At 51.3% G+C, this 21,130-nt stretch overlaps 1 protein-coding gene across 2 annotated transcripts in view; it reads right to left on the reverse strand.

Moving 5' to 3' along the window:
• The window catches only part of AGAP1 (ArfGAP with GTPase domain, ankyrin repeat and PH domain 1), a gene marked incomplete at both ends in the record, with an annotated part of 558,849 nt that overhangs the window by 353,647 nt on the left and 184,072 nt on the right, over positions 1–21,130 (reverse strand). For both annotated transcript variants that reach the window (XM_079710781.1, XM_079710780.1), the window contains 2 exons: positions 7,054–7,141; positions 14,275–14,333. In XM_079710781.1, coding sequence (XP_079566907.1) covers positions 7,054–7,141; positions 14,275–14,333 — 147 coding nt within the window. The remainder of the gene's footprint in view (positions 1–7,053; positions 7,142–14,274; positions 14,334–21,130) is intronic.

Genomic DNA, 21,130 nt, shown 5'->3' on the forward strand with positions numbered 1-21,130 from the left:
GACAAGAATCGATGATATTTCTATAGTTAGAGACTGAGTTGTTAGCATCTGAAATAATTAAAGAAGATGGCTGAACTGATCTCTGCTTCATCTCTTAAGCCAAGCTACCAGTGGGCTCCTAATTTTAAGGCTTCAGATAATCCTCATTAAAAACTTACCATGTCCTTATAATCGCTTGGTTGCAAGTAACATGGTAAAGTTACGTTGAAACATTTAACTGGCTAGAGTTCAGAACTACTCAAACTTTATTAGTGTTTACATATTTTGTTCATTGGAACACTAAACAGCACCCAAGAACGTGTTTAGAAATAAGCCGAACATCTGCTGAGCAGGGGTAGCTCACAAAAATGTTTTTTAAGTTTATTTGATTTGGAAAGGGTTTGTGGAGCTGACAGTTGAAATGCATTTCACATGTGCCAGAAAATAAGGCTGGTATTTACCACATGGCTTGTTTCTAAGAAACGAAGTAAACATTCATTTTTAAAAAATGACTTCAGATACCCATGCTCCTGAGGAGGCTTTTAACTGCCCTGACGATAGACACATCTGCTGGGAAACAAGTCCAGGCGCAGTCCTCAAGGGAAGCAGCAAGATGACCAGAGGGACGTCCAGCTCACAGTGACCTGATGGCCAGCAGCCCCCGCTCCTGGAGGAAGTGACCACTAGAACTTCAGCCGGTGTGCGACGTCCCGGCCAGGAACGGGCAGGGCACAGTGGTAACCCCAGGGCCAGTCACCCTCGGGGGGCCCCCTCGGATTGGAAACTCCGGAGACAAGGCTAAGATGGGGCTGTCTCGTCCATCACAACGGCCACCGTGCTCTGAGGCCACGTCCAACCAGAGAAGCTCGTGACCCTGCACCGCAGCCCAGACAGAGTCCCCACCGCCCGGGTGCAAGAAAGACCTCACAGAACTCGGCCCCATCCTAGAAGCCCTGTGGGGATGGTGGGCCAGGTTAAAGTCCATCCTTCTTTCTAGTTTCCAAGGGGCCTGAGTAGGTCCCAGGCATCTCGAGTAGGTCCCAGGCATCTCGTACAGCGCTCTACTGTCGTGACCTGAGCTGTGCTTAAAGCTGTTAGAATAACCGCACTGGTGAGAAGAGACAGTGCCTCAGGCATCTTCGAGCCAGGCCTGAGCTGGTCAAGGAACAGGACGCCTGGGGCACGAGCAGCCGGGATCGTGACCTCGTGCCTGGTGGACATGAAGTCCTGAAGCCACACCTGTGAGAACAGCCCAGGAGGCAGGGCTGCCCACCTGAAGCAGAAGATGCAGGAACAAAGGGGCGGGGCCCTTATTTACAAGGTACGCGTCCCTGAGCTCTCTCTCCGTGCCAGGGGCTAACGCAGCCTTCTGCACGCTTACACTCATATTCAGCCCCTACAATGACTGGGGAGCAGGGAGCAGTAGCTGAAATCCAGGAGGATGGGTAACTCACCCAAGGCCACAACGACAGTAAGTGGCTATGCCAGGCTGGGAACCCGGGTTTCAACCACAGGCAAGTGCGGGCCTGACGCGCGGGTGAGAGGCGGTGCCGTCGCAGCCCTCGTGCTGGCACGTCCCCCATTACCAGGCTCGTGGCCGGAACCTGCTGGCTGCCGGCCTAGATTCAGGGCTGCCATGGCCTCGGAGCTTTTTTACCCAAAAATGTGAATTGGTGAAGCGCCTACAGGAAGCTGGAGTCATTCACTGAAGGAATGAGCCTCTGATGGATTCAGCTCCTGAGGACCTGGGAACGACAGGGTCAGCCGCCCCCGAGTCACACCAGGCTGAGGCCCCGCTCTGCAGCAGGTGGCAAACCCACCTGTGTCACACCTGGATGAGCGCTTACTCCAGATTCCAACAAAGGGAAGCTCTCAGACAGCGTGACATCATCCCGGCACTTTCCACCCATTTGGTGGCCCTAAGTCCTTGAAAAATTAGCCAAGAGCCGTCAACTTTATCATCACAGGAAGGTCGGTCTCTGGACGTCCTTAAAGTTGTTTCCACCAACCTTAACACCAGCTACTTGGCCTGCTGGGCGCTTTAGTGCGTCTTAGAGCTAGAGGCTCCTTGCCCTCCTCACCGCCAGGAGAGCAGCTGCTGGGCAGCAGCCTTTCTGGGCCCCAGGTCCCCTGCGTGGCCCACGGTGGGAGGCACAAGGGGAGGGGCACAGAGGGAGATGTAGCGGGGCAAGGGCTCAGCAACGGCTCAGCTCCGGAGCTCAGAGCTCTCGGGGACACCACCGTGTCCTGGTCTGCAAGGGAACGTGTCTCAGGTGGCTCACGTTTCCAGCAAATTCCTACATATTATTGGGCAGCCCTTGTTTTCTTTCCTTTTCTTTCTTATTTTGAAGGAAGAGAGCGAAAAACTGCGGCAGGCCCGTGGCGTCTGTGTGGGGGAAGGCAGGGTGCACAGCAGACATCAAGCGCACAAAAGCATGAGATGGAAACTCAAATTACACGCCCAGATCCTCATTCACTGTCCTAATTAGCAGCCACTAATAGGGCACTGAGTGGCAGAGGAATAATTTCCTCCCCATTCTTTCCAACAGAAGTGAGTGACAGCTGTGAAATTCCATCAGAGGTGTGAAGGTCACATGTACACTAACCTAATCTTTGTGACATTCTGGGAGACCAGCCATGAGCATGGCCAGTGAGGTCTGGGGCAGCCAATCGCCCTTCTTGTCAGCAAGAAGTAACGGGGCAACTTCAACAGGTCTGAGTGCAGCTTCTGTTTCAACACCAGATGTGTAATATACACATACTATTACGGGTTAAATTCTGTCCCCTAAAAGTGTGTTCCCGTCTGAACCCCCAGTACCTGTGGGCCTAAATCCAGAGACGAGTGTCTTCATGAGATGAGGGAAACCTGGACACAGACACAGGGAGAAGGCCCCGTGATGACACGGCAGAGACTGGAATGATGCGTCTGTAAGCCCAGGAACACCAAGGGCTGCCGGTCACCAGGAACGTGGATTCTCCCACATTCCCTCCAGAAGGAGCCAACCTGTCAGCAACTTGATCTCAGACTCCTGGCCTCTGGAGCCGTGAGAATACATCTCCATTGTTTCAAGCCACCCAGTTTGTGGTAATATGTCATGCAGCCCTAGGACTCGGATACACACATGTATCTCACGCACACACACATGTATCTCACGCACACACACAATTAAAAGGGCATTTGCCTGCACAAAAATTTTACTCTTTGGATTATTTTTGTGGACTTACAGGCTCCCTATTGGGTTACCCACTTTTGCATTGTTAATCCACTAATTAAAAAACACACATAATATTTAAATCCATTCCCTCATTTCAGTTGTATCTTTAAAATAATCTAAATTGTATGAGTCAGCTGCCTTTGCCACAAGGATAAAGTACCAACCCAAATGTACCACACACTTAAAGCACAACAGGTGTCGTCCTCTGAGAGGTGATGAAACCTGCACTCTGGCAAAGGTTGGGGACCTGAAAACAGAAGGCCCTGACCACCTTCACCCTCCCAGCAATCTAAAGATCTCCACCACAGGTCAGAGTAACACTAAAGGGTATTTACACATTAATTAAAGCAAAAGAAGAGCCTGTGCAGACGGGAGAAGGGCAGGGAAGCTCCAATGAGCTGTGTGCACAGACAGAGCCCCCAGGAACACGCCTCCCGTGTAAAGCCGCTGCCCTGTATGGGGAAGGCAGTGGATCACTCCAGCCACTGTAAGAGGAAAGGGGAATAAAGCTGCAGGTAATAATAACGGGAAGAAAATGCAGAGGGCTCACAGCTCTCCCGGAGTCCAAACCTCTCGGCCTGGCGACCATGACATACACCTTCAGCTGTGTCCTACCCTGACCCTCGGCTACGAAAGTAGCTGCAGGTGGTGCTGAGCTGTAATCGGCTTCATCAACCTCCCGCACACCCCAGAGAGGATTCCCTTTGCTCTGATGGTCTCCATAAACCTGGGTGATGACACAGAACACTGCAGCTCCAGAACATTCTCTGTGGAAAGCTTCTCAGTGGAGCAAGCAAGGGTAATCGATGGATGTTAATGCCTCCGGCAAGGACTGAAATCACTTTGCAGCTACAGGCTCTGTGACCGGGGGCAGGGACTTCTGTGTGCCGAGATGATGAGAAAGCAAGGCTTTTCTCATTCATTTCCTTTTGGAAACAACAAGTTATGGTTCCCTCCTGCTGCCACGTGGGACTCGCCCCAGTACGTGGACAGACCGTGGGAAGCGAAGACACGCCCACCTGCCTGGTTCCAGGGAAACAGGGGGTCATGGGGACTGAAGGCTTCCAGGCACCAGGCGGCACCTGCTCACCATTCTTCCAGGTCCCGGAGGACCTGACGCACATCCCCTGGGGGGACCTCTCTACGCTCCTGGCAACGTCAAGGAACAATCCGCTGACCTCTCAAACGGTGAGAGGACAGGTGGCCAGGTGGCAGGGCCAGCTCCTGAAGGGCACGAGCAAAGATCTCGGACAATCTTTCCCCTGACCCAGGAGCCCTTGGGCACAGACCCCACTGAGCGGTGAGATGTTTCCACTTTGCAGATGAAAGAGGGACGTCCCGTTAGCGAACTCGAGAAGGCATCCACCCTGTAAAATAATGTATTCTGGGGGGCTTCCCTGGTGGCGCAGTGGTTGATAGTCTGCCTGCTAATGCAGGGGACACGGGTTCGAGCCCTGGTCTGGGAAGATCCCACATGCACGGAGCGGCTGGGCCCGTGAGCCACAACTACTGAGCCTGCGCCTCTGGAGCCTGTGCTCCGCAACCAGAGGGGCCGCAATAGTGAGAGGCCCGCGCACCGCGATGAAGGGTGGCCCCCGCTTGCCACAACTAGAGAAAGCCCTCGCACAGAAACGAAGACCCAACACAGCAAAAATACATAAATAAATTAATAAACTCCTACCCCCAACATCTTCTTTAAAAATAATAATAATAATGTATTCTGAAAATCGTATGATACCATGAAATTCCCCGAGTAAAATGGGTTACCTGGAAAGTGGAAGAAGTCGGGCTCTTACAGATCACATTTAGGTCTCCCCACTGGGTACAGTTTTTACCTTTGATGTGCAAACGTTCAAGAGAAAGGCTTCTGTGTTCATCAACATATAAAGGCCCACTACAAAGAAGTCACAGTCAGGGCCAAATGCGATGGCACAAACTGAGCGCCCAAAGGGAAATGGCAAAAGCCACAATAAGGACAAAACAGCACCACGCGGGGAAGGGGAAGGCGGCCACAGGCGGGAGAACCGGGGACCCGCACCAACCACGCCAGACGTCGAACGGAGCACAGGAGAATCCAGCTCGTGGCAGCAAAACCAGGGCCCAGACCACGAAACCTCCAGGGACCCCCGACCAAGGGGTCCCCTCAACTGAAATCCTGAGCGTTCCAGGGGCACGCAGGCCGATTTACTTGAGGAGGTGATCCTCTCACTTGCAGTCCAGCTAATTAGTCCATCAGCAGCTGGTGTCATCAATCTACACAATTGCTAGACCCGAGGAATAAGTAGAACCCCCAAGAAAAAGGCTCTAAAAACCTCTCGGGGGGCTTCCCTGGTGGCGCAGTGGTTGCGAGTCCGCCTGCCGATGCAGGGGACACGGGTTCATGCCCCGGTCCGGGAAGATCCCACATGCCGCGGAGCGGCTAGGCCCGTGAGCCATGGCCACTGAGCCTGCACATCCGGAGCCTGTGCTCCGCAACGGGAGAGGCCACAACAGTGAGAGGCCCGCGTACCGCAAAAAAAAAAAAAAAAAAACCTCTCGGATATAATCAAAATGACTATGGCTAAAACCCACAGTCAGACACAAAGGCACAAATACACAAGTACAACCCAGGTACGGAGTCCAGGAAAGAAGACGGCCAACTTTCTCACCTCTAAAGCACGCGATTTTCTAGCATCTGTATCCATTTTTCCCACATCTGAGCCTTCACTTCTAATCTCCCTTAAACCATCACTTCAATACAGATAACGAAAAAAGTAGGCCTTTCCCTCATGTGACAACCACGAGACTTTTATGGTGGGATTGCAAAATTCTGCAAAGTCATGGCAGAGCCCCAAGCAAAGAATGCCACAGAATTCCATCTTCCACACTTTACTGAACGGTTACACAGTATCCAGGACAAGAGTTAAATACTAGAACAGGTGTTACAGGAAACATGTGAAGCTACTGAGGACTACTGCTAAAAAGACAACTAAGGGACAAAACAGGGTGAAATGTTTAACTTAAAAAAAAAGAAAAGGAAAAAATGAAACAAAATAGGATGATACACAGGACGAGGAGGGAAGGGAAGACTACAGTACAGAGTTGTGTCTCTCCTCGCTCTTCAAACAAGACAAGCGCTGCCATGAAGAAAATGTATAGTTACCTGCATCCATATCTGCAAAGAATGGAACAGCCAGTAAGAAAAAGAAGGAACCAGAAATTCAGTGTCTCAGAGTTGGATTTTAAAAGGTTACATGGAGAGAAAATATAATTTAGAAAACTGTGTGTGTACACTCTACCTGGATTTGGGGACACGGGAGCTAAGTGGTTTCCTAGCATTACTACCATCATTTTATTTAAAGCAAAAAACAAAATATGGATATGTTAACTGAAGAAGTAAAAGCCTCATGGCAAAAGAAATAGCTTATTCTCGTTCAACGTGATTATTAAATGTTTAGAATACAATATAAGGGGGAAAACATACTCAAACATATGGTGGTGGTCATCTGAAAGGCTCGGATCTATGACTAAGGAACAGTACACACAAATTAGGTATAAACTCAAGATCCAGATCAGAGAAACGTCCAAGCAGTAATAGTTAAAGGAGTGACACTGGATTCACATTTGAAGGGGCGGAACTATTCGGTACGAAATACATCCAACAGCATTTCGTGGTTTGACTCTATTTGCTCCAAATGCCGAGATGGTTAGCGAAAAATACTACAGAAGAAGCAACATGCCTACGGATTTTTACTGCTTGGTATGTTATTATTACTTTTCTTGACATGGGGTACATCACAGTAATGATTTAGAATATGCTAACAAAAAATTCAGAAAACTAAACTCTCTAGAGGTGGAGACTGTGTGACACACAGCATACCTTCGGGAGACTCCTCCTGGACATACGTGCCGGTCAGATAGCGATGCACCAGGGCCGACTTGCCACTGGCCAAATTACCCACGATGCCCTGAAACACAGAAATGGACAGTCACTAAGGAGTAGTCAGTATATCATGCTATTCAGCAACCTGCAAATAGAGAGGTTAATAAAATGGACAGCAGTCCTAAACACCATCATGACCAAACATCAGCGGGATGGCTGAAAATGGGCTAGTTAAATCCTTCTGCTGGAGAAGAAGGGATTCCAACACCTTCAGTTAAGATGTCACGTTTTATCAGCCTCTACAGCCTGAAGAATCAACATGGTTGGAACACACGCTGAATCCCATGAGTGCTGGTTACATCGGGAAGGTGTACAGTGAGTCAGCCACCAACATGTATTGTGGACCCTTGCAACACTCAACAAGGGGCTTCCCTGGTGGCGCAGTGGTTGAGAGTCCGCCTGCCGATGCAGGGGACACGGGTTCGTGCCCCGGTCCGGAAAGAGCCCACATGCCACAGAGCGGCTGGGCCCGTGAGCCATGGCTGCTGAACCTGTGCGTCCAGAGCCTGTGCTCCGCAACGGGAGAGGCCACAGCAGTGAGAGGCCCGCGTACCGCAAAAAAAAAAAAAAAAAAAAAACACCACTCAACAAGGTACGAGGTTAAATGGGGCACAGTGGCAGTACAGAGCCACAAGGGGATTAGGAGGACGTTCTGGTGCATTCCGTCACGACTCTGGGGTAGGATTTGGAGCCGGGTGAGACTAGCTGAAAAAGAGCCACACCAGAAAAGCACAGTGCCGGGGAAGGACCCGAGGGGAGAAAACTGGACCAAGGCGGGGAAGAGGAGGAGAGCCGGCCTGCATCTCTGGACACGGGGTCCACACTGCAGGACAGGGCAGGGACCCACGGTCAAGGCGGCAAAGGTGCTCATGCCGGATGGAAACCAGGTCAGCATGACGTGAGGGCCACTGTACCAGCAAGCAGGAACTCACAGTCACCAGCGGGCAAGGCTGGCTTCACCCTGCCTTCTTCAGAGAAAGCTCCCTTGTTAACACAGCTGACATACATGGACTCAGGTGGCTGTCCCTGGGGAGGCCCTCCCTCTGCTCGGGATCTCACTCCCCCACCCTCTACCTTCTATGCAAAGACTCTTCTGCATTTTAACCTTTTCCTCCCCGGCTAGAACTTTCCCCTCTGCATTTAAGCACGATCCAATCAATTGTCTCTTGAGGAAAAGCAGGAAGAGAGACCCGCCCTGGACACAGGTCCCGGCCTACAAGAGCCTGCCTCCCTCTCCCCCACTCTCTGGCCCTCCCCACCCCCAGCCTGCTGTTTTGACCCTATGGCTACAAGGACACTGCTCGAGGTCACCGAGGACTTCTGTTTCTAAATCCCCTGGCCCTCCCCTTGCTGCATCACTGGAAGCTGTAGAGGAGATTCTCTTTCTTCAAACTTCCCGCTCTGGACTTCCTCTTCAAATTACCCCCAGCCCACGCTGGCTCCTTCCCTAGACCTCCTAGATTCCCTAGATCCTGGATTCTAAGTACCACCCCCCCTCCAACCAAGGGAGCCAGGCTACATCCCACCTACTCCCAGTAAGCTACGGATACCCACTCTCATTCTCCAGCCCCGCCCCCTCTCCAGGTAAACTCATACACACCTACACTGGTACTGAAACCTCAGCATGTCCAGACCTTACTGTTTTCTCCCCAGTCCGCTCGTCCTGTGATCACATCACCACCGAGACTCGCAAGCCAGACACCTGGACGCCGTCTCCAATTCCCACCCCGCCCAGATGTGCTTTTGAGGGTCTCCACACACACACACACCCGCCACGGGGCAGGCTGTGCGTCCGTCCACTGGATCCTGGGAGAACCTTTAGCTTATCTCCCTGCCTGGGAGCTCCCCATCTTCGCCCAGAGAATACCAGAGATTCTTTAAAATTGACACTGCAAAGATGAGACTCCCTCATTTCACAACTCCCGGGAAGCCTCCCACTGCCTGCAGGCCAGAGTCCAAGTATTTCACGAACAGACAACAAAGTGTCTCCCTCCAAATCCTCACGATCAATTCCGCTGTAGGCACCCAGGTCCGGCAGGGACCACACGGACATATCACTCACCTGGGCACCCCTCCCTTCACCTGAAGAGAGTTTTGGGTGGTTTCCCTGCTTCTCTACACACCCAGAACACTTTCCACTGTGACTGCTGATGCTCTTGACGCCACCCCCCGGTACGCTCAGGTCCCCGAAGACCCAGAACTATGTTTCTGATGCTGGCAAGGACACCTCTCTGAATGCCTAGACTCGGCACTGTCTCCGGCCCCAGTAAAGTGCCGGTAAATATGGGATGGATGGATGGATGGATGGATGGATGGATGGATGGATGGAATAGGGGGTGGGGGGTGTGCTTGGTTGGCTGGATAAATGGGTGATGGTGCCACTAATGAGAAGAACAAACATAAACGCAAACAAATTTGCCACGAGATTGTGGAAAGTAAGTTAAAACCTGATCTAGGGGCTTCCCTGGTGGCGCAGTGGTTGAGAGTCCGCCTGCTGATGCAGGGGACGCGGGTTCGTGCCCTGGTCCGGGAAGATCCCACATGCCGCGGAGCGGCTGGGCCCGTGAGCCATGGCCGCTGAGCCTGCGAGTCCGGAGCCTGTGCTCCGCGGCGGGAGAGGCCAGAGCAGTGAGAGGCCCGCGTACTGCAAAAAAAAAAAAAAAAAAAAAAAAAAAACAAAACCTGATCTAAAACCCTGAACCATCCTGTCCCTCCCACCATCACGGTCCTTTCGTCCTCAGCTTCCCACTCCCTGCTTCGTCCCCAATATGCCAGGGACCAAACACCATCCTAACAGGCCTTGCAGACTCCAGACGCCTAGATCGTTCCACATCAATCGCTGCCCGAAATAATACTCCTACTCATGGGTCAGCAATCAGTTCAGATGTCACCTCCTCTGAGAAGCCTTCCTAATGCCACAGCCTCAACCAGTGCCTCTCCCCAAAGCTCCCTTAGTCCCCTCCTCCTAACGCTACCTTGCCACTTAGCCCTTTGTTTCCCCAACATCGGTATGTGGGTCTGACTCTCTCCAGTGCTGACAAGGGACTGGGTCTCGTTTCTCTCTGGTTCTCTACCCCCAGCACTGCCCACGGCGGACTCCTAGCAACACTGGGTGAATGAATGAATGAATGACACTAACGCCAGCGGGTAGAAACGAGATGCTTCATTACTACAGCTCCAAGCCCCAGACTATGTGGACGGATCCTAAATAAAATGGTTTCCCTTCCTGATTTGACTTATGTCTTCCCTTTGCTTTGGGTCTCTATAATCTGAGAATTTCTACCTGTTAATTATTCTTTTGCTCAAGGGCACCTGCTGTTTGTCAGCTTCACACTGAGAAAATCCGAAACAGTATGCCGCAGAATTGAATTTTTAATTAAGATTAGGCTTTTTCTTTCCCAAGGAGGAAAATGTTCAAAATCACTGTTCAGTCTGTGCTTTCTGTGTGCGGCAATATTCCTTCCTTCTTACATGTCAATGATTTGCTAAGAATTAACTCACCCCTTATAAGGATCCAGTCACTCGATCCCGGGGGTGGGGGGTGGGGGAAGGTGTTTTATTTGGATTGAATAGCCATCTCATACACCTTCTTATGTTTGCACACTGTGGGCTTATTTTAATTTGAAACGCTGGCAGAAACTAACAGCCAGCTGTGAGGAGGAAATAAAGTAAGGGATGAAAATGCTCTTTAAGCTGTAAAGCTGCACTGGGATCCATGAACTGCTACTGGATACAAACTAGAGAGAATGGAATCAGGCCACTCTGGGTCTACAGGCTCGGGGAAAAGCAAGGTAACACGGGAAAAGGTGTCCTGAAAATTACAGATCTGTGTATTTTGGTGGCGACACGTCAGCACACGGGCCCGGCATCCTCTGGGCAGTGCTGTGAACAGTCACATCACACGAGGTGTCTTTCTAAACTGAGTTCTCTACTGTCCCACACTTCACCACTTACCAGCTATACACGTGGTTTGCTGAAAATAAAATCGAGGCTTTTGGTAAAAACCCCAGTTGAGAATTCAATGAAAACGCACAAATAGGATGTGACAGGTTGCTGACAGACGCCCACCTCTACAGGCCAGAGATCTATGGCGTGGTTTCCTTTCCACCCAGAGGTAAGTGGTCAGCACGTGCTGCCTGGCACACGTCTGCAGGGACCCGAGTGTGGACCCAAAGCAACTGGCCCCCATCACACAACCTCAGGAAGCATATAGCATGGCACTGCCACTCTTGAAAAGAACGCAAACATTGGGGAATTCCCTGGAGGTCCAGTGGTTAGGACTCCTTGCTTTCACTGCCGAGGGGCCGGGTTCAATCCCTGGTCAGGGAACTAAAATCCCACAAGCCATGTGGTGGGCCAAAAAAAAAAAAAAAAAAAAAAGAAAAGAAAAGAAAAGAAAGCAAACATTGACATTTTTTCTCTGACAGATTCCGGATGGTTTATGGCCCAACATTACATAAAGAGTCCATTTGAGGCTTGCTATTATGTCACTGAATTGCGTTTCTGAAAGAGTCAGGGGTTCCGAGGGTGCTGACCTAAGGGACCACCTGTCCCGGTTGCTGTACCCAGGCAGGACACAATCGCAGCCCTGTGGATACACAGAGGCTGCCCCGAACAAAGGAGCATTTCTGTAGACGCTGGGAACGCCTTAGCACAGAAGGGATCTGCTGAGGAGGCCAAGCTGCCTGCTGCACCCCCCAGCAGGAGGATGCCCGGCCCACAGCAGAGCTGGCCGTCCTGCTGGGGTCTGGGCCGACCCCACACGGGTCGGGGGCAGGGCGCCTCCCCCAGAAGAACTGCAGAATCCTCCCCGTTTACTTATCCGTGAGATGGAGTCCACCCCTTCTGTGAATTCAAGCCAACTTTATGCGAGTTCTGCTTTAGGATCATAAATCCACACCACCGGTTAACACAAGCACCCCTTCACCTCCAACAAGCATTGATTCCAGAAAACTCCATGCTTTTGAAATACCAGCAGAGAACAGGTTTTGGTAGCAGGCGTCCTCAGTCATGGGCTGCTATGCAGGCTCTGGTAGAACCCTCACCACCTGTAACTCCCCAGACTGGGTCTAAACCATGGGCCTTGACACCCTTCAACTTTAAACTTCAGTGCCTCGGGCTTCCCTGGTGGCGCAGTGGTTGAGAGTCCGCCTGCCGATGCAGGGGACGCGGGTTCGTGCCCCAGTCTGGGAAGATCCCACATGCCGCAGAGCGGCTGGGCCCGTGAGCCATGGCCGCTGAGCCTGCGCGTCCGGAGCCTGTGCTCCGCAACGGGAGAGGCCACAACAGTGAGAGGCCCACATGCCGCAAAAAATAAATTAATTAATTTAAAAACTTCAGCTCCTCCCTTGCACTGGCCACACTTCAGATGCTCTACAGCCGCACGGGGCCCATGGGTGCCACCCTGAAGACAGAGAACACTTCCACGTCGCAGAAAGTTCTGCCGGCAGAGCTGATGCGGAAGCACAAACTCCAGGTTCAAATCCCGGCTCCCGTCTCACTAACCAGGGCTCCTGGGGCACGTTCTTAACACCTGAGGCTCTGCCCCTGATGCCTGTGGAGTGGGGACAACAGCACGACCGGCTCAGGACTCAAGGTGGCGACGCCATCCAGGAGGTACCCCACGTCATCATCAGAACGCTGCTCCCCTTGCTTTACTCCGATGGCAGGACCCCAACCTTTGGCTGGCTCGAGAGGCCGCCTCGGAAACCGGGAAACCTCCCTGGAAACCTCCAAGCAGCATCCTTGGCCACGTGGCCGCCATCACTGATGTCGCTTCCTGACCGTGTCCCGCGGGATTCGCTCTGTTCCGGGGACGGCGTCAAAGAGCACAGGGGACAGAGCGGCACTGTCCCGGGGCTGGGCTTGCAGAACCTGCGCTTCTGGAACAGCCCCGGAACCGTGGGCCCCTTTGCCTCCCCCCGAGGGGCGGAGGAGCCACCGAGAAAGGTCAGACCCGGTGGGAGGAAGGAGCGGGGACGGGAGGGCAGGGGGCCTGGCCTGGACACCTGGCAGTGGCAGCGGGGACACATATCAGATGCTCTCGGGCCTGGGGGGATGTCAGAGGGCCTGCCCACGAACCCTCCCTTCAGGCCTTCAGTTTCAAAACCTGTTCTTCCCGGTGACACTGGAAGTCACAGACACTCTTGTCCTCGCTCCAACTCCTTGTCTCGGAGCGGAGAGGCCAGAAGGGGCCTGTCCCCCGCCGGGTCTACCCGCGAAGCACCGCAGGTGGCTGGGGCCCCGGGAGGGGCATCCGAGGGCCTCTGGGGTCACCGGGCAGACAGGCTGGAACTGCTAACAAACCCTGGGGTCTCAGAGAAGGGGCACGTGGGGGGACAACATGCCGAGGCTGAGGGGCCAGGTGGGCTGAGCAGAGCAGGCCCAGGGCCTGGACAGGATGAGCTGACCTGCTGTCACCACGGTCAGAGTCTGTCACGTGAGAAGTTTAAGATACACACACACACACACACACACACACACGTCCTCCAGACACCGCGTATTTCATAACAATGTGATTATTTAACAGTTCTAGCTGTCCTTCCTTCCATCCCCAAGTGCAGGGGGCGGGTGAAGTGGGGAGAGGCTCAGATGTGTGGCTGTAACGGATCCAAGTCATTTTTTATTTAAGTCAATTTAAATAGTGTCACTGAAAGAGTACTTGAAGTTCATAATAAAAACAAAACTTTAAATTTTACACTACTCCTCTGTAACAGTACACAGTCACATTTTCTCAGTGATGAATTATAATTACATCTTGATGACTCGCTACAGAGACTTTCCATGACATCCTGCAAAGGACTAATAAGCTGTGTGCGTGTGTGCACGAGACAGAGTCTCTCTCTCACACACTCAGATACGAGAGACAGTGGCGGGTGGACCCAGCCCTACACACAAGGCCACCTGCCTGGCCGTCTGTCATGACCGTCACAGGTGCCCTCCGGACTCCAGCCCTAACCTCAGCCTCCCCTGGCCCCTCCCCAGGACACAGCAGAACACGGCCCACCTCTGGGCCCCAGGGAATGAGACCCCTCACGCCCACCGGGATGCGGGCTTGGGGCGCTCACAGGTCACACCTCGCCTCTTCCTGAGCCCCCCTCCAAGCCCCCCTCCTGCAGGTGAGGAATGACCACGCCCAAGGCCAGAGCAAACACTCACCACTTTGAGCTCCGGGACGGATCGACTTAATGTCCATTCCTGGCTGTTCACAAAGGCATCTGTAAAACAGGAGGGTAAAAGGAAGTGAGATGCTGCAACTTACCAAAGTGCAAGGTCAAGATGCCCCCAAGGTGCCAGTTTTCAAATGGGAAGGACACCGAAGACGGCCCAGCCCACCCCTAGCATCACTTCCACCCAGAGAAGCTGAGATGTGCCTGGTTCACACGGCTGTTCCGATTCCAGTCGGTGTCCTGCCTCCTAAAACGTAACACACGCTCCAACAACTCCAAAGTCCTGCTCCAGCCCTGTAGGCCCCACCCTGCCCACAGGCGTTAAGACCCTCCAGATCCCGAATGTGGGCAAGTGTGAAGATGAAGGAAGCTCCTGGCCGTCCTGGAAATGACCCTGTAGCCAGTGAACTCTGGGCCTTTTGGTTTTTCACTAAAATACTCACTTGCCTGGACCCCACCCCACCCCGCCCAGTAAAGTTATGGTAGGTGATGGTTGGAAAATCCAAGTGTTTACGACACTATGGTTTTGAAGAAGACTTTCGAGCTGGAGTTTTGATCCTCAGAAACATATTAGACACTGAAGATCCAGTCAGAACACCTTGGGCTGTGTCAGAAAGTCAAGGGGGAGGACTTCCCTGGTGGCGCAGTGGTTAAGAATCTGCCTGCCAATGCAGGGGACACAGGTTCAAGCCCTGGTCCGGGAAGATCCCACATGCTGTGGAGCAACTAAGCCTGTGCGCCACAACTACCGAGCCTGCACTCTACAGCCCGTGAGCCACAACTACTGAGCCCACGTGCCACAACTACTGAGCCTGCGCTCTAGAGCCTGCGAGCCACAACTACTGAGCCCGCGTGCCACAACTACTGAGCCTGTGCTCGAGAGCCGCGAGCTACAACTACTGAAGCCCATGCACCTAGAACCCGTGCTCCGCAACAAGAGAAGCCACCGCAATGAGAAGCCTGCGCACCGCAACGAAGAGTAGCCCCCGCTTGCCGCAACTAGAGAACGCCCGCGCACAGCAACTAAGACCCAACACAGCCAATAAATAAATAAATAAACAAACAAATAAAGTTATTTTTTAAAAAAAGAGAGAGCGCTGTTGCTGTGCTTGTAACAACCCAAGGCTGGTTACGTACATTTGGATACATCCACATAATGAAGGCTAAGTCGCCAACAAAATGTTTAAAGCCCCAACGTACCAAAGTGCAGCCATCCCAAAGCTATAGGGTTGTGTGTGTATGCGTGTGTGTGTGTGTAAAATACACACACAAGCTTGTCCATGCTGAGAACACTTCTGGCAGGATAAAAAACTTCACAGCTGCTGATCTAGGGTTAGGGAACCAGGTGGCCTGGGGACAAGGTAATGAAGAGATTTTCTTTTCATTGTCACCTTTTGGTAACTTCCACATTTTCTACCATCTGGCATGAAAAAAAGAATTCAATAATATAGTTTTTAATAACCTTAAATAGGAAAACAAAGAGAGTAAAGTGGGAATTAAAATGAGCTCCATTCACTAATGCACAGCTGATATTTAAGCACATACCACCAAAGATTATGTTTATCACAACAAGTATCACATATTCATTATAAATTAAGCAGGGGTCCATTAAAGAAAGACGTGTAATTATATAAACACTGCAACAATGTGTGTGGTGCCTTTTTACTTGTAAACATATCTTCCCTCGAATGGAATAAATTTGTTTGTGGCAACTAGCTTAATAAAATTAATGCCTGATCTACCTGACCAGATTAATAAAATTAATGCTTGACTTAACTGACCAGAAAAACACATCTTCAATTTTAAAAGATTTACTTTGAAAATGTTTATCGCCTCCATCTTTGCCCGGTCAGGACTGAATGCTGCCTCCCAAGAAGCTAAATGAAAAGTAACAAAAGATGCAGCAGAGGTCGTACACACCAGATACTCCTTCACGCTCCTCCTCTATGGATCGGGACCCTTCTGTGGGCTGGACTCCCTAAGTGGGAGTTACAGGGATGACAGTGCAGCCCCTCCGGAAGAGTTCATCACGGGGTGAGCAGGGTGGGGACCATGGCGACCAGACCAGCCGGCTGCCCTATTTAAGTCCTACGGTGCAGCAATCCTTAAAGGATAAACACCCATGCGTCGGGGGCACACACCCAGCAGCCTGTGCGTGTGTGCGTGTATGGGAACGCATGTATGGGAAAGCGTGTGCACGTGCACATGTGTTCTCAGAGCAGCTAGAACCAAAAGTCACGGAAGATGTGTCTCATTTCAGAAGAGGCCATTCTGCGCGCCACTCAATTCCCCCACTTGGAGTAGAATAATCTTAAGAAAACACATTCCCATGTGCTTTTGAAATGCTACTGGACTTGAATTTAGAATAAAACACACCCGGTGACCGCTGACTGACTGCTTTAAGCCTGTCGGGGACATTGAAGCCCCTTTAGCTGTCGTCCCTGGGGGCCAGCATGCTGGGCGTCCTCTGTAATGACCCAATAGAGTTTAGGAAAAGAAGCCGTTAATCATTTCTTATCATTAACATGGCTCCACTTCAGATTACATTTTATCTTTTCAATTTAAATCATAATAGTGAAAAGAAATTCTCAAAGAACACCAAGATTAGGGAACTTGAAGTAACAGGGAACTTTTATCAGGAGTGAAAAACCAAAACTATTAGCTTCTTCAGAACAGAAATCTGAAGGCAGTTGGAGAAAGAAAGTGACCTCCCCCCCAACCAAGCAGACTCAGGGACGGGGCCTAAGGACACAAGGAGAAGTTATCAGGACGGAGCAGGAAACCAAAACTGCTCCGCACTCGGGGGGAACTGTTATGAATTTTAAGCAGAAATTCTCAGCCTAGTTATTCTGAGTTGACGACCAAAACGTGAAATTAAACGAAAAGACACCAACCCCCCGCTGTCTCACTGGTGTGCCCACAGGTCACACGCATGGCGTATTATTTTAGGACTTAAGAAAGGGAATTCTAAATAGTTAAATGTGGATGCCAGTAGAATTCATTCCTAGCTTAGCCCTATATTAAGATAAAGTCCAGCGAAGCTCAGAACGTGAAAATGCACTCTGTATCCCCACACAATGCACACTTTTTTTTAATAAATTTATTTTATTTATTTTTATTTTTGGCTGCGTTGGGTCTTTGTTGCTGTGTACAGTATTTCTCTAGTTGTGGCACACAGGCTTCTCGTTGCTGTGGCTTCTCCTGTCATGGACAGGCTCTAGGCGCACAGGCTTCAGTAGTTGCAGCACGCGGGCTCAGTAGTTGTGGCTCGTGGGCTCTGGAGCACAGGCTCAGTAATTGTGGCACACGGGCTTAGTTGCTCCGCAGCATGTGGGATCTTCCCGGACCAGGGCTCGAACCCGTGACCCCTGCGTTGGCAGGCGGATTCTTAACCACTGTGCCACCAGGGAAGCCCACAATGCACACTCTTATGATGCTGAGCAAAGAGGAAGCTGCCAGACCTACACTTTCAAAGGCAAAGGTGCTTGGGGTTTGGACAATTCGTGCTGAGCCCCAAGAAAAATGAAATTCAAACCATCTGGGTCATCCATTTATGGCGTCCTCAGCAGTTTCTTTGTTTTTACGATTCTGGTGAGTGATGACGGGGCAGGCTGTGCACGTGGCGGGGGCGGGGGTGGGCAGGGGGATAAGGGGAATCTCTGTACCTCCCTCTCAATTTTGTTCTAAACCTAAACTATTCTGAAAAAATAAGGTCTCAAAAAATATAAACAAATATATGTGTATATATACAAACACACGCATATATTTAATATACATGCATATACACACAGACACACAATGAAATAAAGTGCCGAGTCCGGACCCCACCCTGCAGTGACGAGTAAAGCGGAAGACAGCTGAGACCATGTATTTACAACACCACACCGTATTTATTCCTGTCTTGGTCCTAACACTGCTGACCACGCGGGTCACTGAGTGATAAACGTGTTTACACACACAGCACTGTTGGAGAGCCAGCTCCTGGTGCTGCCCGGCCCAGGGGAGCCCTGAGAGCTGCGGGCAGCCCAGGGAAGAGGGCTGGACTCCTGCAGATTCCAACCAGCCTCCACCCAGCGGCCGTCTTGACAAAAGGAACCACACACCGTGCACCTGGACCACCAGGGTGTGGTCAGCTCTCCTTAGCATCCCGGAGACCCCCCAGCTCTTACTCCAAGCGGAGGGTGTGACTCGGGGCTTTCTTAGGAAATCTGAAAGCGCGATGCCAGGAGGAAAGCAGCGATTATACAAACACCAGGAGAAACCCTTCTTTGGGCCAGTTCCGCCCCCTCCAAGTAGACCTCCTTCCTCGTCCCCACTGGCTGCCGTTTGTTTCCCATGCCCACGGGGCACCCCTGCACCCGCATCAATCTGGTTTCGTCCTACTGAGGAGCAGGGTTGGCCCAGCTGGGCCTGCTGACCTGCAGGGTGAGGGCAAGCAGACAGCCTTCCACGGAGGGGCGCAGACAACCTGGAGCTGGAAATAAGAGCCACATGGCAGAGGAAGGAGCCTGGACCTTGCAGCGGCCCCCGATCCTGGCCGGCCTAGGGGCCCCTCACCGCACCCCATACACCCCAACACACTGGCGTGCACCCTGCTGTCCCTGAAACAGCCTGAACCCTCTTCCAGAGGACACACACAGATCAACCCTTGACGGGGCTCAGGAAAGCATCTTAAGTTGCTTGCCTCCAGAATCCCAAAGTCCTTTCCCGGTTCTTTTGAAGGAGACACAGTTACAAAGGATGCGGGCTTATTTCAGAGAACAGCCTCTCTCCCCAGCAGCAAAGCTGCTTTTCTGAGCCACTGGAGAAAAGCAAAGACGCAGCGAGGACTTCTTTCCGGAACCTCCCTTTCCAGGACCACCTTCAGCCCCACCCTGGCTGCTCTCGGTGACAGGAACAAGACCCTGGACCCCAAAGAATGCAAACAGCTCCTGACACCGACAGATAGGAGAACAGGCCTAAGGCCATCGGGGCAGGAGCTGCAGAAACAAACAAAACACACATCCAATAACAAAGCTACTCGGCTGTTTATTTTTATTTTCACTCCCAGGAGAACTGTGTCCTTTCCCTTGCCCGGACTTTCTTAAAACTCATCCTGACTACAAACTCCCTTCAATCTCCGCTTGCTAAGAACACTGAGGGACTCAGCTCCGGTCTGTTTTCAAAATTATTCATATGCAGAACCACACATTTAACCAGGAAATGTAAGGCCCTCATTTTACTGCACACACAATAGGCGCTCTGACTCGAAAGGCTTACTCGAAAGCCCTTGAAAGCCCTAATCGCTCCCTTTTTTAACAACCCCCTCAGACCAGAGAGAGAACAAATGGGGTGGGGGTGGGGGAGGGCAGGGACCTGATTCCCAGCTGCTTAATTAGCAACTTGCTGCCCATGGGGGATCACGGACAAATCACCTAATTCCTAAATGCTAGGAACACAGGTGAAGAAATGGTCCAGCGAATAGACAAAATCATAGTGATTTTACACTGGGTACAAAGCCCCCGTTTTCCCCTTGGTGCTACTGTATTATTTTGTGAAAGCACCAACTCTTCCACTCTCTTGACTTGATGTATCAAAAGCCAAAAATTCAAGTCTTAAAACTGATAGGATTTTGCAAAGTGGCCAAAAAAAAAAAAAAAAAAAAAGTACTTCTTGTCCTTCAGCGTTTTCCTCCAATACTTCGGAGTTTATTTAATTGCAGGGCATGAAGATGGCTACAGACTACATTAACCTCTGGGTTCCAGCAATAACCAGGAACCCTGGGTTAAGATCTACCAGGGAAATTACCCCTTCATTATGTCCATTTCCACTGAGCCTGGACCAAGCAGTTACACTCTGACATTCAGAAAAGCATCAAAGCTGTGGTTGGACTTCCTTCTTGTGCACTTCATGTCAAAAATGAGCAACATGTGAGAATAAACACAGCAATCTCCTGGAGTAATAGTACACCTCGATGAAAATCGTTGATTATGAAGGACAATCTTAGCAGCCTATCTGGTAGGGGGACTAAAATCCTAATAAAAAGGGATGTGTTTTATTTTCTCCTTGTCTTCCTGCCCAGAACAAGAGAGTGAAAGACTTTTCAGGAGCACAGAAATCAGAATGAATAAAAAGCATAAGTCTTCTTTACAAAATCAAAACAAATCTCTTTTGCAATACAGGCAAACGATGCCATTTTCCCATCACAATTAATTTGGTTTGGAGACAAATGATTTCAGTAATTACAAACAAACAAACACACACCTCAGAAGGAAAACTGCCCTCAGTACGCATGACTTTACCACTGTCTATGCAAAGAGGATCAACCCTGCACAGGCCCGGATGAATGAAGCGCAGAGAGAAAACAGAAGAGAGAGGCTCAGCGACATTTACGACTGAGCTTGTGATACTGATGACCATCCCCTGAGCACTGCTGTGACCCAGGCTCACTTGATGCCACAGCAGCGTGGGGACAGGCTCTCACTGCTGCGGGCTGCCCGGTGCTGCTGGAGAGGGGCGGTCCCCTGTGAAAGGTCAGGCCAGCAAATCCCTCCCTCTTCACCTGCTCTGTTCCCCCACCCCCCACCCCGTGTGCTCCTCGCCCCACCTTGCCCCAGACTCACCTGGGACACCTGGCAAAGCTGGTAACAGGTGAATGTCAGCCGGGACCCATCCTACCCGAACTTCAGAGTCTGCATCGCTAACCAGCTCTCCCTGGATTTCTTTACTCCCTCTGCTTTCCAAACTTTGCTAAGCAGATGTGGCCAATGTAAAATTCCAACGTCAGGGATTCACACCGTGGACTGTGGGAGCCCTGCTTCTCCCACCTGGCCCCAGCTGTCCTCATGTCCAGGACCCCAGGGGAG

The sequence above is a fragment of the Hyperoodon ampullatus genome (genome assembly GCF_949752795.1).
Source record: "Hyperoodon ampullatus genome assembly, chromosome: 8".
Classification (NCBI taxonomy): Eukaryota; Metazoa; Chordata; class Mammalia; order Artiodactyla; family Ziphiidae; genus Hyperoodon; species Hyperoodon ampullatus.